The sequence below is a fragment of the Macaca thibetana genome, chromosome 9, assembly GCF_024542745.1.
Source record: "Macaca thibetana thibetana isolate TM-01 chromosome 9, ASM2454274v1, whole genome shotgun sequence".
Classification (NCBI taxonomy): Eukaryota; Metazoa; Chordata; class Mammalia; order Primates; family Cercopithecidae; genus Macaca; species Macaca thibetana.
The window spans coordinates 29,532,225-29,550,691 of NC_065586.1; the positions used below are offsets into that span (position 1 = coordinate 29,532,225).

At 45.2% G+C, this 18,467-nt stretch overlaps 1 protein-coding gene across 1 annotated transcript; it reads left to right on the forward strand.

The window, feature by feature from the left end:
* The first annotated feature begins 1,350 nt into the window (after positions 1-1,350).
* On the forward strand, positions 1,351-14,552 carry LOC126962211 (uncharacterized). Its single transcript, XM_050803111.1, has 6 exons — positions 1,351-1,436; positions 1,636-1,688; positions 5,462-5,605; positions 5,841-6,025; positions 11,407-11,661; positions 14,308-14,552. The coding sequence occupies exons 1-6, from the start codon at positions 1,351-1,353 to the stop codon at positions 14,428-14,430; spliced, it is 846 nt and encodes a 281-aa protein (XP_050659068.1). The 3' UTR covers positions 14,431-14,552.
* Positions 14,553-18,467: the final 3,915 nt, after the last annotated feature.

Sequence of the window (18,467 nt, forward strand, 5' to 3'; positions counted from 1 at the left end):
CTTCCCTTCCCTTCTCCCTTCTCCTCTTCCCCTATGTCCCCCTCCCCCTCTGCTTTCTCTCCTCTTTCTTCTCCTTTTCTCTCTTTCTTCCTCCTCACAATGGAATGGTGCCATATTCTGACAGTAGCAGACATAGGGTAGGGAAAAAAGAAAATCAAAAGATGTATTTTGGCCAGGACTACAGCAAGCCTCTACGGCGATTCTTCTCTGAAAATTAGAGAAGGCATTCCCTATGTCAAAAGGTACCTTTTCCACAGTGTGCATAAAGCCCCACACCAGCGCTCATGGCTTTGTGAACCTAACATGGGCTGGATCTCAGCCTCTCTTCCTTCCATGGATGGCTGCCTTTAGGCAGTGCACAGGTTGGACAACAAGACATGGTGCCCCTGGTCTGGGCTATATTAAGTCTAAGATGCCTACTCGGCATCCACATGAAGATGTTAATTAGATAGCTGAGTATATAGGTCTGGATCTCAGGGAGAAATGGGGCTAGAGGTATACATTTAGGAATCCTAACAGCATGCGGTGTTTAACGTCAGGGGACTGGATGAGGTGCTTTTTTTTTTTTTTTTTTTTTTTTTTTTTTTGACAGAGTCTTGCTCTGTCTTCCAGGCTGGAATGCAGTGGCACAATCTTGGCTCATTGTAGCCTCGGCCTCCTGGGTTCAAGCAATCCTCCTGCCTCAGCCTCCTGAGTAACTGGGACTACAGGCCCACGCCATCGAGCCAGGCTAATTTTTGTGTTTTTAGTAGAGACAGGGTTTCACCATGTTGGCCAGGCTGGTCTCGATCTCCTGACCTCATGATCCTCCCGCCTTGGCCTCCCAAAGTGCTGGAATTACAAGCGCGTGCCACCGCGCCTGGCAGAGGTGCTCTTTATGTGAGTGTGGATAAGGAAGCATGGGGGGGATGACAATGAAGCTTGGGACACTTGGGCACTATTTAGCAAGCAGGAGGAGGCAGAAAATGCTACAGAGACCCAGAAAGAGCTGTTGGTGAAATAGGAGGATAACCTGGAAATTAACAGCCTAGAAATCAGTGGAGAAAATGTGTTAAGCAGTAGAGATGGGCTCCGTGGGATGTTGGTGAGAGTTGGAGTAAGATGAGGATGCTTTGGCAAGACAGAGATGCTGGGGCGCAGGGTGCTGGAAACGGAGGAGGTGGTTGAGCCGAGTGGGCTGGGGAGAGAGAAGGAAAACAGAGGCAGCCATTTTCAGATGCTGGGATCAAAAGGGTAAGAGAGAAAAGGAGGAGGTGGATCTGGGTTAGCTATCCCTGGTTGGGACAGGCAATGTTTAAAAAGATACAGCTTCTTATATGCGGAAATGATCCAGTAGTGAGGGAGAAATCGATGGCTCAGGAGGGGGAGCAGATCCCAGGTGCCGAGTTTCCGGGAAGGAGAGGAGAGAGGGTCACCGGCCAGGAGGCTGGCGAACGGTGGGAAGGGCGTGGCTCTCCACCGCTTGCCTCTTGTAGAGCCAGGTTATAAGTTGAGAGGGGGAAGCGTGAGGTGGGAAAAGAGAAAAGAAAGGATGACGTAGCGATCTATAGAGTGGGAAGTGAAATGTGGGATTGTGGGGGCTGGTGCGGGCTCCCTGCAGATCTGCAGCCACTGCAGGCTTGCATCTGTCCCCAGCTACCTGCGGCTGCAGACACAGAGCTGGTGCAACTGGAAAGGAGGCCGAGAAGGCAAGGGACTGCATGGAATATGCAGGGAAATAATTAGAGCAAAGGGCACAGACTCTTAAAAACAAAAACAAACAAAACAAAACAAAAAAGGGAAAAGTCTGAAGTAAACATATCAGAGTATAATTACAATTTTTGGGCAAACAAAACCTTTCTTAACTAAGTCACAGTGGGAGGAAGTATTAAGAGAACTATTCAACTAAACTAAATATATATATGTATATGCACACACACCAAATATTCTGTAATGTGTATGTATATGCACACACATGCCAAAGATACTGTAAGGGAAATTGCAAGCGAACACTTATTTCATAAATTACTTTTTAAAGCACTTACTAAGTTCAAGCCCTGCAGTAAGAAATTTATAAGCATTATTTTGATTTAATCCTCTGTATAGTACTTTACTATAGGTACAAGACTTGAACTTTAAAGTTCATATTTTAAACTAGGTTATAATGCTTCTTCCAACTTGGAAAGAATATTTACAACATATAAGGCAATTTTAAAAGACTGAATATGCAGAGATAATTAAAAGCTCCTATAAATCAGTAAGAAAGAAGAACCTAACAGAAAAATAAGCAAGAAGCTACAACCAGGGAAGGCGCTAAAGAAGGAAATACAAATGGCTAAAACTATGATTCTCAGCATCACTAAGTAGTAAGAAATGCAAAATTACAAAAATAATAAAATTCTATTTGATTAACGAAGATTAAAAACGTACTGAGAGTTGCTGCTGTCATACATTTTCTCAGTGTTTAAACTGGTACACCTTCTTTTTTTTTTCTTTTTCTTTTGACAGAGTCTTACTCTGTTGCCCAGGCTGGAGTGCGGTGGCACAATCAGATCTTTGCTCACTGCAACCTCTGCCTCCCGGGTTCAAGCGATTCTCCTGCCTCAGCCTCCTGAGTAGCTGGGACTACAGGTGCACACCACCACACCTGGCTAAAATTGCTACAACTTTTGTAATGAGCAATTTGGCAATATTTGAGGTCATCTCCTTTTACCCAATAATTCCTCTTTAAAATGGATTTAATGGAAATGGAAACATGCAAAGATATACGTTCCAAGGTTTTGTTATCACATTCTTTATTATAGAAAAAAAGGAAACTGTCCAAATGTCCACCAATAAGGCACTGGTGACAAACTATGTAAACTACAAAATGAAACTCAATGCAAAATGTTAAAAATATTGAGACTGCTGTGTGTCTGAATGTGTTCCCAAAATTCATATATTGAAACGTAATGGCCAGTGTGATAGTATTTAGAGGTGGAGGCGTTAGGAGGTGGTTATACCATGAGGTTTCTGTCCTCCGGATGGGATTGGTCACTTATAAATGGCTGGAGGGAACCAGATAGGCCCCTTTGCCTTTCTGTCCCTTCCACCAGGTGAGAACACACAGCATTCAAGGTGCCATCTTGGAAGTGGAGAGCAGCCTTCGCCAGACACCAAACCTATTGGCCGTTGATCTTGGACTTCCCAGCCTCAAGAACTGTGATACATTTGTATTATTTACAAATTACCCAGTTCAGGCATTTTGTTACAGAAGCATGAATGGACTGTGTAAGAAGCAAAAGAATTGACTTTGAAAAAGTCTACAGTATCTTGTTTAGAGAATAAAGTAGGTTCACTCAGTATGTAGACTATTTAGCATCTATAATACACACACACATACACATATGTATATAAAAATTATAGAATAATATATACAAAATTTACTGTTCTTTGGTATATGGGATTTTGGGGGACTTTTACTTTTATTTTCTATGTGCCCACTATTTTGCACTGAATATATTTTTATAGTCACAAAATAAATAAAAATGTAAAATAAAATTTCACGTAATTAAAATTAAGAGACCTACTGCCTCAGTCTCCCAAGTAGCTAGGACTACATGCATATACCACCATGCTTAGCTAATTTTTTCTTTCTTGTAGAGATGGAGTCTTACTCCATCACCCAGGCTGGTCTCAAACTGCTGGCCTCAAAAGATCCTCCCACCTTGGCTTCCCAAAGCCCTGGGATTACCGATGTGAGCTGTTGTGCCTGCCCCATAGGTATTTTTTTTTTTTTTTTTTTTTTTTTTTTTGAGACGGAGTCTGGCTCTGTCACCCAGGCTGCAGTGCAGTGGCCGGATCTCAGCTCACTGCAAGCTCCGCCTCCCGGGTTCACGCCATTCTCCTGCCTCAGCCTCCCGAGTAGCTGGGACTACAGGCGCCCGCCACCTCGCCCGGCTAGTTTTTTGTATTTTTTAGTAGAGACGGGGTTTCACCGTGTTAGCCAGGATGGTCTCGATCTCCTGACGTCGTGATCCACCCGTCTCGGCCTCCCAAAGTGCTGGGATTACAGGCTTGAGCCACCGCGCCCGGCCTAGGTATTCTTTATCCTGCAGAGTTCCCAGCATAACATCAAGTAAGGAGTAAGTATCAAATAGCACTTAACTGACTGAGAAGTTGCTTCAACAATGCTTGCTAACACACCTGCTTTTGACTGCTGCATTTGTTGGGCTAACAACACTTGTTCTGTGCCCACTTTACCTATTAATTAGGAGAGCTTAAGACACCTGAGTGCTCAAGGTAAATTAGTGGAAGGGTTCACAGCAGAACTCTGGGGATCTTGAGGTCTTTATTTGGGTCATCTATTTCCTTGGTGCTTAGTACAGAAGTTATGTTGCACATAGTCAATAAATATTAGATGAATGCATGAATGAAATAATGAGTATATCCATACATCTTTCAAAACATTTGTGTTTGCGAAAATGTTCGACATTCAAAACCATCATATGTTAGACCCTTCTATCCAAGTGTGGTCTGAGGACCAGCAGCAGTGGTTTTATGCAAGAGCTCCTTAGAAAGGCAGGATCTTGTTATGACTATACCCATGTCACCCTCAGCCCCAGCTGCTGAATCAGATCAGTACTTGTCTCTGACCCCCAGGAATTCTTATGCATGGCAAAGTGTGAGAAGCACTGCTTCGGAGGGAAGTACTTGGCTGCCACTTTTTTTTTTTTTTTTTTTTCAAAATGGAGTCTCACTTTGTTGCCCAGGCTGGAGTGCAGTTGCATGATCTCAGCTTGCTGCAACCTCCACCTCCCGGGTTCACGCGATTGTCTTGTCTCAGCCTCCCAAGTAGCTGGGATTACAAGCACATGCCACCATACCTGGCTAATTTTTGTATTTTTAGTAGAGACAGGGTTTCACCATGTTGGCCAGGCTGGTCTCAAACTCCTGACCTCAAATGATCTGCCCGCCTCAGCCTCCCAAAGGGCTGGGATTACAAGAGTGAGCCACCGTGCCTGGCCTTGCTATATATACATTTTTTAACTTCTGGGTTGAATGCTTTTTCCTGCCTCTTTGGTACCTAATTACAGGGTTTCAAGGTTTTGCTTGAGAATGGACCAGAAGAGGACGTTCTGAGCAACAGCAAACTTTTGCCAGCAAGGATAGATTTTTTGGAGGGTTTTTGCTGTCTTTTTTTTTTTTTTTTTTTAAATCAAGGATAAAATATCTGAGTTTTCATGTTGTGACTGATCCTCTGTTTTCTCCTTTTGCTTTGCCTGGTTTCGGCCTCTACTGGGATGGTGAGGATTAATGCAAGAAGGCTCCCTCTTTAGGCTGTTAACCCTTCATACCCTGCACCTGTAGCAAGGCTGGGTGGCCATGAGAAGTCACCTGGTTGGGGGTGTTTTCCATTTGGGAGTAGCTTAGAGCCCAGTTTGGCTTCCAAGGACAAAGAAGGCTGCCGTCTCACCCTCGTCTCTGCTGGCCACACTCCTAGAGCCCCATGAAATCGGCCACTGCCTGCCAGCTCTTCACAGACGGGCCGGGGCGGTCTCTGCAGGGGCGTCCAGGATCATGATTGAGGGGCCCTGGCAGGCAGGAGTGGAAAACGAGGCCTTGATTCCAAGCCCGAGTCATGCTTGTAAGCTCCTTGCTGCTTTCCAATGGAATGCGAATGCATGCTGTCCTGGGCCAGGGTTCTGAGTTGGGCCAACCCTCTCGGGCAGGGCCCAGGGCAGTGTCTCCTTGGGGTGGTGCCCCCAATGCCCACAGGGAGGCAGGGCCACAGTGAGTCATAGGGGCACGACAGCTCTGTCACTTGAAAGGCTCAGGGAGCAGCTCTGCTCTCCTTGTCTCTCCACCCCCTACTTCTGCAGTCCTCATCCCATCTAGTCTGAAGCAGGGCCGAACTGGGCTCCAGTGTGTCTGTCTTGAGCTGCAGAAACTTGACTCTGTGACTGGGACAGACAGTGCTGTCAAGATAAAGCTTCCAAGGATACAGCCTCTCCAGCACCTTAAATTTATCCAACAGACTTCTGCCAGTCTGTCTGATATAACAGAGGTAAGTATTGTAGGACAGTGGAAAATGCCTTTCTCTACCCTTCTAGGTTCCCTGGCTGGGCTATGAGCTCAATTGACATAAGGCGGATGAACAGGCAAAAACCATAGTTAATTGTGCATGGGAGTCCCACAAATTAGGAGCCTCCAAAAGGGGTCAGATGATTGAAGCTTTTATTTAGCATCCTGAGCGACTGAAAGGAATAGGGGCTTGGGGCTTCTTAAGGGTGGTGGTAACACAACCTTCATTCTCCTTTCCTATGATCTGAGTTCTTCTTCCCTGGTTGGTAAGATTCCCAGAGGAGATTCATGACCTTCGAGTTCCTTTTGGAGGATCTGTCTCTTGGCAGATAAGGGGATCTCAGGGAAACGTCTGCCGGCATCTGCTGTTCCCCAAGAGCCTTCAGTTCAAAGTACTCAGCATACCAAAGCATCATGTTTTGGGGTGGCATTTCCTGAACTCCTCTGGTGTCATCCAATTTTAATTGTATCCAAGGTTGCTGAATAAAGTTGGATTTGATGAAGAGGTAAAATACTGTTGCAATGAGGGAAACATTTCTGGAGGTTCGGAGGTTTATTCTAAATGAATCATAGGCAACTTCTAGCTTTCTCTCTCTCTCTCTCTCTCTCTATCCCCACTTTCTTTCTTTTTCTCTATCCTTCTCTTTTCTTTTGCTCTGTAGACCAGGCTGGAGTACAGTGGCATGATCTCAATTCACTGCAACCTCCACCTCCCTGGTTCCAGCAATTCTCATGCCTCAGCCTCCCAAGTACCTGTGACTACAGGCATGCACCACCATACCTGGGTGATTTTTGTATTTTTAGTACAGACAGGGTTTCACCATGTTAGCCAGGCTGGTCTCGAACTCCTGACCTCAAGTGATCCACCCACCTCAGCCCCTCAAAGTGCTGGAATTACAGGCATGAGCCACCGCGCCCAGCCTCTAGCTGTTTCCTTGAAGAAAGCATCCTACAAAGTGTGGACATATCATTCCAGGTCCAGACCAAGACAGATTAATGGGCCCAGAAGCTACTGGCTTGAGCTGCTAAGTATTTCAACTCGCTACCTGTCATTCCCCCACCTGCTGTCAGAACCTTGGTAATTGGCCCAAACTGAACTCAATGGTTCCCTAAAGGGCAAAGCAAAGATTACTGTGTCCCTCACTGTTAAGAAGGCTATTCTGGCTGGAAGCAATAAGCATCTCTCTTTTTATTTTGGAAGCAGAAGCAAGGTGTTTTTCATGCAACCTCTGGACAGAGGAAATGCAGTATGTCCCAGCATACTGGCAGGGACATGGGCTTGGGAGACAGGGACAGCTAAGTGGGCATTTTAATGCTGCCACCTGCAAGCCGTGAGATTGTGTAAGGGAGTTATCCTTTCTGAGTCCCAGCCTCTGTAGTTGTAAAATGAAAATAGCAAACTCCACTGCAAAAGTTGGTTGATTTAATATGGGAACATCCGAAAAGCTCCTAATTCTGTGCCTGCCATGGTGTTGGGTGCTGGGAAGTATTCTCTCTTTATTGGCATTGAAGATTCTCCACAGAGATGTGCGAGAGAAAGGGGGGCTTCACCATGACTTTTTTTTTTTTGAGACAAGGTCTCACTCTGTCACCCAGGCTGGAGTGCAATGGCCCTCCACCTGGAGGGGGAGGCTCACCGCAACCTCCACCTCCAGGGTTCAAGTGATTCTCATGCCTCAGCCTCCCGAGTAGCTGGGATTACAGGCACATGCTGCCACTCCTAGCTAACTTTTTTTTGTGTTTTTTGGTAGAGACGGAGTTTCACCATGTTGGGCAGGCTGGTCTCGAATTCCTGACCTCCAGTGATCTGCCCGCCTCGGCCTCCCACAGTGCTAGGATTACAGGTGTGAGCTACCGCACCCGGCCCTTCACAATGACTTTTTTTAAACCTACCTAACTGTCCTCCCAACTTCCCAAGTGCCTCAAGCCGGGTAATGAGACATGCTTTCCCAACTCTTTATCCAGCTTTGTGAAAATCGTGGCTACGAGCACCAACCTCCCTAATGGAATTAGGTCTTTTTTCAGAAGTGCGAATTCTCCTAGGAGAAAAAGAATGCTGAGTTCCCGGCGCCACACAGGGATGCATGTCTGGGATGTGCTTTTCTAATCCCTGGAAGTGCCTGATTTCCTGAGAAGACTGAGTGGGGCTGGGGATAAAATGCTGACAGATGAGAGGGGAGATGGGGAAACAAGTGTGACAACAAGTCAGAAAAGCGAAGCATAGGCCTCGGAAAATTGGTGTGGCTTTGCTCTCTGGTGTCACGCCATTTATTTGGTGGATGATAAACCTGATACATTTATAGTGGAATCTCTTCCCACACTGGCCGTTATACTTTATAAGGATTTTCTAAATGATCTCAGTAGAAATCCCAGTTTTATGAGAAGCCAAATTTTCACCATGTGATGCTATCTTGAAAAACATATGTCCACAGATATTCCTGGACATCAACTTTCAAAACCACCATTTCTCTTTCTTACACCATAGAAATATTTAGAAGAATTTTTAGAAATTTTTTTTTTAGAAATCAGCAAATCATAAAAATGTATCAAATATTTAAGATACTCAAAAGGAGCCAAAATAATATAATGAATACACCCACGTAGCTGTTAACCAGTTTAATTTTATAGGGTTAAAAACAATAAATATAAAAATATTTTTCAGGCTGGGCAAGGTGGTTTATGCCTATAATCCCAACACTTTGGGAGGCCAAAGCAGGCAGATCACTTGAGTCCAAGAGTTCGAGACCAGTGGGTGACATAGTGAGACCCCATCTCTACAAAAAATTTAGAAGTTGCCAAGTGTGGTGGCACACACCTGCAGTCCCAGCTAGTCGGGAGGCTGAGATGGGAAGATTGCTTGCACTCAGGAGGTGGAGGCTGCAGTGAGCCATGATCAATCGCTCCACTGCACTCCAGCCTGGGCAGCAGAGTGAGACCCTGTCCCAAAAAAAAAAAAAAAAAAAAAAAAAAAAAATCCAGGAAGGCATATTGATGAAATAACAATACAAAAAAGGAAAGTAAGAGAATCGTGAACACAGACTTCAGGATGGTAGTTACGTTGAGTGGAGAAGCAAGGAAACAAAAAAGGATCACGAAGCGAGAGGGATTGTCCAGGATTTAGCCTTCTTAGAGGGTATCATGAATCAAAATCTATTAGAAATTCTGCCTCCAAAATTCTATGAAGTCTTCCTCTAAAAGACTTAAAGCCCAGGTGAGAGAAAATTCTTGAGCTCTTCAAAAATCACAGGTCTAAGAAAACACAATGAGGTCAGGCGCAGTGGCTCACGCCTGTAATCCCAGCACTTTGGGAGGCCAAGGCGGGCAGATGACCTGAGGTCAGGAGTTCGAGACCAGCCTGTGCAACATGGTGAAACCCTGTCTCTACTAAAAATACAAAAATTAGCCAGGGGCTGTGGTGCATGCCTATAATCACAGCTACTTGGGAGGCTGAGGCAGGAGAACCGTTTGAACCCGGGAGGTGGAAGTTGCAGTGAGCCGAGATGACACCACTGCTCTCCAGCCAGGGCGATAAGGCAAGACTCTGTCTCAAAAAAAAAAAAAAAAAAAAGACGATGAACTTTTTGGACAATGTGCTTCATATACTTCATTCAGTGAGTATGCAATCTGGATTCACAAAGCTAGTTTCTGGGGTGACACTTTATTCAGTGAATATGCAACTTAGATTCCCAAAGCACTAGGCCAACGTTGGGACTGACTAGATGTAGCAAAACAACCCAAGTTTTCTATACCATGGTTTAGGGACACAAAACCAGGGAACACTTAACCAGGCCTATTCTATTGGGGTCACCAAAGAAGAGTTAAACAAATCAAACCAAAAGCACAAAATAAAGCCCATGTGAGCGGCACACGGCACACATGTAACTTTATATTATAAATCGTTTCCTCATCTTTTCAAAGGAAAGGAATTTCTATAAAGTGATTGTATTTACTACACATGTGGTATCAGAGATATTCAAGATTGCTATAAAAAGATTATTTATAACTCAATAGCTACTCTTGTTTACTACATAGATTACATCACCATCCCATATTGTTACATTAAATCAGCATTTTCCTCACTTTTAGTGCATTTGTTATCAAGCCTGTGGCTCAGGCAAAAATGCCTTATAGAGAGCAGCCTAGAAGGTAATAAATAAGATGTACTTCTAATCTGCCCCAGGTTCGAAAGTTTATTCCAGCTGAGTCCATATGTAACCCAGAGGAGAAGCCCCTCTGTCTGTTCCCTTAGGCATTCTTCCCTCTTGGAATACCTTTCATGGAGGAGTGGGGTGATACCATCTTAGGTACAGAGCTCTGTAGGAGTACAAAATCCCCTGTGGAGCTAAGGCAGCGAGAGGACTCTGAACTGGGCACTGGGTAGTGCTGATGGAGTGGGCACGTTTTGTTTAGTAGCCACTCCTCCTTCTTTGGTAATTGCATTCTAATTTTGGGGGATGGAGGATAGAATTGCTCCTGTCTTATGAGATGAGTTTGGGGGAGATTGTTACTCAAGGCTCCATGCCTTTCTCTGGTTAAGGGATATTCACTTGACACAAGCAAGACCAAGTGAGCGCTTTCTAACCCAGGAGCCTCTGTGGGATTGGAATCCCAATCCCCCCTTGTGCAGAGGAAGACAAGAAACAGAGTGATGAAAAGACAGAAAGCCTCAGAGTTCATTCATTAGAGTGGTGGTACTTGGATAAGACTGCCCCAAATCCTAAAACCCTGAGAAAGCACCTGGTCCCCGTCCTTCTCTAAGTCTGGTTCTAAAATCCTAGGAGCCCCCTCAAACTCTTCCAATAAATTCCCCTGTGACTTTGTGGTTAACTTAGCTAGACTTTCAGTCTAACTTGCCATCAAAGAACTTGAAGCCTAAACCCCCTGGGGCTGCCACACCATAGCTGAGTGGTCTTGAACAACTCACTTCACTCAACCCTAGAACAAGCAGGACACAGCCTGTCCTGTGGAGTCGGCAAATGTGAAATCCCCACTCTGACGAGCAATACGGATTGAGTTTACACTGCTTCACACACTCTCTGGAGGCTCCTTAAAGATGTATGATGTATAAAGAATCAATTCCAACTGCAGAATGAATGCTGACGGGCACCATCAGCTCCTGTCTGTGTGTCTTCAACTCTCTCCCATTGGAAAAATCAATGAATCAGTAATAATATTGTCCCCTTCTGCCTGTAAAGGAAATCTGAGGTGAATCCCGAGGCTGCCATGTAAATTTCCTCATATTGTTGTTTTCCTTCCCCATCTCCCGCCCCACACCTTTGAAAAAATGATGGGCTGTGATCCGTGTCCTAGTAGCAGGAAGCCTGTCGGACCCGACTCTTTGCTGACTCTTTCATCTCCCAGCAGCTCCAGGAAGCAACAACAACAGAAAAAGGGGAGTCTGTTGCCATCACCCCCATCCCAACCAGGCTCAGGAAATTTTCCAGGGCCAGGCTGCCTTTGTGGAAGCTATGTAAGGACTGGAGAAACACGTGTTCTCATGCAAACAAACCCCAAAACAAAACAAGAGATGCTGCCTTTGGACTGGACTTTGTCCAGCCTGGAGTCACAGTGCCAGTCAAGAGCCCCTCCAGAATACTTGCACCTGGATCTTCACTAGGGGTAAGTCCTTGTTCTTGATTCTAAATATTTATTTAACCAACAAAGCACTCTATTAATTCCAGTTGAAGGGCAGATGCAGAGACAGTGTTCTAGTTGCTAACGCTGTGTGAGAAAGCACCCCAGAAGGTCGTAGGTGAAACAACTATCTTAAGATGCCGGCTGATCGGGCTGGGGAATTTGGAAGGGCCAAAGCAAGGGTGGCTTGTCCCTGCTCTATGGTTCTTAGATAACTCAGAGGGCTGGGGGCTGAGAGAGTGAAGGAAGGAGGACACACTTCCAGATGGCTTGTTCATGCACGTGGTTATGCACCGGGCAGGAACAGGGATGGCCAGAGGGCCAAGCTCAAACTGGCAGCTAAAGAGCCCGGAGGGGCAGCCCTTAGGGGAGGCGGTACCCACTGCCTGCCTTATAGACCCTGTCCCTACCATCACCTTGACTTGCTTTCTACTATCTGTCATTGGTGGGAGCAGTCCCTAGCAGTCCCAGATTCAAGGGAGGGGTATAGACCTCACCTCCCAAGGTGGAGTCAGTAACAAGGAACTGTGGGCCACATTTAAAACCATGACAGGCTAGTGAATGGCTTTTGGGGAGATTTATGGGTGAAGGCAGGAGGAGAGTTGTGGAGAAGCCCAGATTCAGTCATTCTAAGCATTCGTCACAAACGGATCTCTCATCTGGGTTTCAAATACAGCTCTCAGATGACTGCTCTTCATGAGGCTGGGCACAGTGGCTCATGCCTATAATCCCAGCACTTTGAGAAATTGAGGTGGATGGATCAGCTGAAGTCAGGAGTTCGAGACCAGCCTGGCAAAAATGGTGAAATCCCATCTCTACTAAAAATACAAAAATTAGCTGGGTGTGGTGGTGCACACCTGTAATCCCAGCTACTTAGGAGGCTGAGGCAGGAGAATTGCTTAAACCCAGGAGACAGAGGTTGCAGTCAGCTGAGATTGCCACCACTGCACTCCAGCCTGGGTGACAGAGTGAGACTCCATCTCAGAAAAACAAAACAAAAAACCAAACAAACAAACAAAAGCAAAGACTGCCCTGCGTTTCCTTGCAGCTGGCCAGAGCGGAATGCAGTGTTCTCAGGACTGCGAAGCTGGGTCACCCACACCTGGTTGGACTTGATAAGTGTCGTAACCTAACGAAGGGTGCCATTCTGTACTCTCCAGTGCCTGGGGGAGCCCCAGTGGGAACGGATCCAGATGGTGCTGGGCCTGGGCCAACAGTGAAATGGGGGAGGACGGGTCCTTTCTCTCCTTTGTCCCTAACCTCCCCACTTCCTACTGCTGTCTGACTCAGAACTCTCATGAAAAACCCAACTTCTTACACTGATATTTCCCAGAGGCCTAATTGTGCAACAAGAAATAAAAACACAATTAGAGAACTGAGGTCCAGCAGGAAATTCACATTACATAAATAAGACCTGGAGTGTGTAGGGGAGCGCCCCAACTCCCAGCCTTGTTAGTACTGAAGGCTGCGAGCACACAGCTCAGGGATCCTCTGATTTGGTGGATATCCCTTGTGAACAATAGTTCTCTGCAAAGGGTTTTAGAGGAAAGAGACTTTATTCCTGTAAACAGTTTTCAAACTAGGGAAAGGCAGCCTTCGGTGTAAAATGAAGGCACTTTCCAGACAACAAAGGAGGGGCCGGGCTTTTATAGAGAAAGTTCCTGCCCATGTTTCCACTCAGGTCCACTTATGCAAATAAAAGATTCAAACTTGCTTAATCTGATTGGTTGATGCTTGCTGAGTTCTGATTTGTTGACACAGGTCATAGTCTATTGGTTGGTTTGGGCAACATAAACAGGAACAGGAAGCTATGAAAGTCCCAAAGTTAAGCAGATGTGGGTTTTTCCGGCAACTCAAAATACACGCGTGACTTCTAGTCAGCAAGTTGCCGCTTGGCTCTAAATTGAATTTAAGCCCCGTTAGCCAGAGTGTGAACCTTGAGAGAGCCGGCCTTTCAAGGTTCACACTCTTCACATGGGCTGGAGATATTCCTATCATGACTGATTTTTCCATTCATCCATTGACAGACACTTGGATTGCTTCCACCTTTAGGGTGTTGTGGATAACACCAACATTCCTACAAACATGGGTGTACAAAAGGCTAATTCTCCTCAACCATGGTTTATGTAGCTAGAGGGAAAATGCCAAAAGCTGCATTATGAGAAACAGTAAAGTCAAAACTGGAAAGATGGATCAAAGCGTGGTGTCTCCCTGAAACCCCTCCTACTAGGCTTGAGGTGAAGGAGAAGCACAGGAAGAAAAGTGCCTCAGTGCTCCAACAACTTTTTCCAAAGAAACCCTCTTTCTCATTTCCAACTTTAAACCTTTTAAAGCTTTGACTGGCATAGAGCTAAGGGTTGGAAAACATCATCACTTCCCTCCTTTGCAAGTCTGTGTGGATAGTTGTATGTTATCCCCAAAGGTGGCCACCATCATTTCCTTCTCTCCTTATATGTGATTTCCTTCTCTATTGGCTTCATTCATCAAGAAGTAGAGGCGATTCCTGCTCTTCCTCTTTGAACTTGGGCTAGCCCTGTGATTTGCCTTCACCAGTTGGACATGGAGGAAGTGATACGGTGCCGGTGCTTAGCCTGGCCTTTGAGAGACCTGACATCTTCGGCTCTCTCTCAGGAGAGAATGCAGCAGGCATGTAAGAAGGCTGATGAATCAGACCACCATATTATGAGGAAGCCCAAGCTAGCCGCATGGAAAGGGCACACAGAGAGCGGAGGAACCAAACCAACAGAAGCCTGAAGTCCCCAGCCATACGACCCAGGTAAGCCACCTTAGCTGGTTCCCTGCTATGTGGTATTCCAGGTAAAGTCCCAGACTTTAGTCATGAAGGTGAGCCATTTCCTCTGTGCCCTGTACAAATTTCGGAGCCAAAGAATTTTGAGAAAATAAAAGATCTATTTTATGCTGTAAAGTTTTGGTGCATCTTGTTATGCAGCAATAGAAAACCTAGAGCAGTGGTCTAGCACTTCATTTTGGAATGTGGGAATACTTAGTTTACTGTTTTATTCTTAGCCTTTTGAAACCTCAGCAGAAAATGAGACAAATAAAATCCCATTTTAACATCCTGCTACATACATTTCAAGATCATCTGTGAAAATGTAGATGTGATGCTTTGTTGACCTTTAGCACCCTGTCTTAAAAGACACTATCATCGGGCAGAAGCCTCTACAAACAGAATCTTTACAATCAGCAACAGGCTGGCTCCTGACACTTCGGGGGCTCAGGCAAGAATACAAACAGAGACCTACATACCACATGTCTAGATACTTAAAGGCTGTAAATCAAGCCAACAACCTATTAAATAAAATATGCTGTAGCTTGCTGCTTTGAAAAAAATACTGTCATGATGATCTTGAAGTCCAAGTTCAAATTTAGAATTCTCAACTGTCTGGAATTCCGCAGTGGAATATGGTGGTGTGGGGAGAGCTGGCCTTGGCTCCAGGCCTTTGTTCCAAGCTCACCCTCTGTTCTCTCATTCCTTCCGTGCTGCGGGAGGACTCATTCTCACCCACGGGGACATCCCAGCACACTCATCCAAACTCCAGTCACCAGCTCATGCAGGGGTGTGATTCAGAAAGAGGAAAGTTATGTCCCCTTAGCTCTGGGGATGCCTTGTTCTGGAGGGAGGCACAAAACTGGATAAGAGTCAGGGTTATTTCCCTAGAGTTGGGGGCTGTAGTACAGTTTAGCAAACTGCGAAGTCTTATGGAATAGTCCCTTACTTCAGACAATAGTTGCAAGTTTAGGGGTCCCCAGGACCACCCTCAAGTTCAAGAATTCTCTAGAATGGTTCAGAGAACCCAAGAAAGCACTGTACATAGATGAGAGAGTGTGTGTGTGTTTGTTTTGACAGTTAAAATTTACACAAGAAAATTGATCAAGGGAAGAGACACACAGGACAAAGTCCAGTTGGGATCCAAAGGAAGAAGATCCTTTGGTTCTCTTCCCATGCATTTATGATCAGTGTATTGGTCCATTCTCACATTGCTGTAAAGAAATACCTGAGACTGGGTAATTTATAAGGAAAAGAGGTTTAATGAGCTCACAGTTCTGCAGGCTATATAGGAAGCATGATGCGGGCGTCTGCTTGGCTTCTGAGAAGGCCTCAGGAAACTTACAGTCATGGCAGAAGGCAAAGAAGGAGCCAGCACTTCACGTGGCCAGAGCAGGAGGAAGAGAGAGAGGGGAGGTGCAATGCACTTTTAAACAACCAGATCTCACAGGAACTCACTCACTATTTATTGCCACAGTAACACCAAGGAGCATAGTGTTAAACTATGAGAAACCACCCCTATGATCCAATCACCTCCCACCAGGCTTCACCTCCAACACTGGGAATTACATTTTGACATGAATTGTAATTGGGCAGCTCCACACCGTATCAGATGGCATTGCCTCCTCCTGGCCATGACAATGTACACAGGGTACAACCAACCAGGGATGCTCATCTGAGCCTTGGCTGTCCACAGTTTTTGCTTGGGGTCTATCACATACTACTCATGTGGGTGACCTTCAGTTTCCCCTTTTAGAGGCTCAGGCTAATAATTCTGGAGGTTGGAACTGATATAATGTGTCTCCAAGCCCCCATCATAAATCATATCATTAGACTATCCAGTGGCTAAAGTCCTCAGGCAAACAGAGACCCTCTTATTTGGGCAGGACATTCCAGTGGCTTGGAGATCACCACTCAGCGGCCGAAAGCAAAGGCCAAACTTCTCTTTCAGGAAGGCTAATCCTCTACTTCCCCAGGGCCAGGGTTGGGACCCTCTTGCCTCGAACTAGAATGATATTGATCAGAAATACTCTCAATGCATGACATAAACCCGAAAGGAGCAAGACAGCAGAAGAAATGATGTGGCTGCATATTGAACTCTCCAAGGACTCTACATTTAAATAGATGGAAGAAATGGAAGGAGAACCCCAGTCCAAGAAGAGATGCAAAAAATGGCAGTGCTTAGCAGGAAAAATATTGGGAAGGCCAGAATGAGCTAAGGCTTGTGAAAAGCACCAGCCCAAATGGGCTTTTTAGGGGGCAGGGGGAAAGACAGTGTCAGGCTAGAGTGCAGTTGCATGATCATGGCTCACTGCAGCCTCAACTTCCCAAGCTCAAGTGATCCTCCTACTTCAGCCTCCTGAGTAAGTGGGACTACAAGCTGGGATTACAAGCGCATGCCACCATGCCCAGCTAATTTTTTTAATTTTAATTTTTGTACAGATGGGGTCTTGCTATGTTGTCTAGGCTGGTCTCGAACTCCTAGACTCAAGTGATCCTCTTGCCTTGGTCTCCCAAAGTGCTGGGATTACAGGTGTGAGCCACCAGGCCTGGCCCAAAATGGGCTTTTTAGCAATATTCCAAGAAGGAACACCAAGAAAGGTCTTCTCTGGGTGATGGTGTGATGCAGCAGTGTGGGAAATTGGCTCTCTTGCCCCAGAAAGTTCCATGAAGTAGAGGTATCTGGTCACTTACCCAGTTAGAAAAGCAACAAAGCTATGAGAAAATTAGAGCCAAAGAGAGCAAGAGGCTAAGGAGGGAAGGTCAAATGTTTGCAGCCCATCTGAATTTGGCTGGGATTCTGCAAAGCTCCCTTATTGCATTTTTTCAGAGTAAGATGGGAAAACGTAAAGTAAGAGACAGAATTGGCAGGAAAGTCACATCTGGTTGTAGAGCACCATGCTCCAAGGTGTCCACCTGGTGGGATCCTCCGTTGGTTGTTTAAATTCCTTATTTTATTGTCAACTTAGATCAAGAAATTGAAGCTATTCTTATCACTGCACAGATGACATGAAGCTGGGAAGGATCACTGATACCCGGGTAGAAGAATCAAGATTCAAGATCACAGGTTGAGTTCAGTGGCTCACACCTGGAGCCCCAGCACTTTGGGAGGTCGAGGTGGGAGGATCACCTGAGCCCAAGAGTTTGAGACTAACCTGGGCAACATAGCAAGACCTCATTTCTACAAAAAAATTTAAAAATTTAGCTGGGCATGGTGGCATGCAATTGTAGTCCCAGCTACTTGGGAGGCTGAGGTGAGAGAACCTCTTGAGCCCAGGAATTGGAAGATGCAGTGAGCCATGATGGCATGTGCCACTGCACTCCAGCCTGGGTGACAGAGTGAGATCCCCATCTCAAAAAAGGAAAAAAAAAATGGATCTTGGCAGAATATAACATAACAACAAAGGAAATTTAATTGTCATGTATGATAATTTAATTGTCATGTATGACAATGTAATTGTCATGTATGTATATGTATATATACATACATATATACAAATGTCATGTATGACAATTTAATTGTCACATACGTATATGTATATAAAAATTCTAAATTCAGATGGCTAATTTAAAATGGATTTTAAAATAAGATGCTAATTATTGTGAAATGAACACTTTCAGAGGCAACATGAGAATATATAAATTTGCATAAACATATATATATGTTTTGTATGTACAAGTTTAGGTTATACATGCAACCAGGGAGACTCGGCTTCATAGGAATTCATGTGAAGAACCTTGAGGGGTTTTTAGTTAACTTTAAGCTCTGTGTGAACCCACAGTATAGTTACTCCAAACTATAAACAGGACCTTAGACACCTTCTAGAAGACTAGCATTTCGGCTTTGTATTTTAACCATCAGGTCCAGAGAGAGGTGGTCCAAATGATAATGACTTTGGAAATGGCATCATTTAGGACTGAAAAAGCTCAGAGTTTTGAGACTGGAAAGAGAAGGCTTAGAGGAGACCTGTGGCTGCCCTGTAATATTTGAGGGGCTGTCACG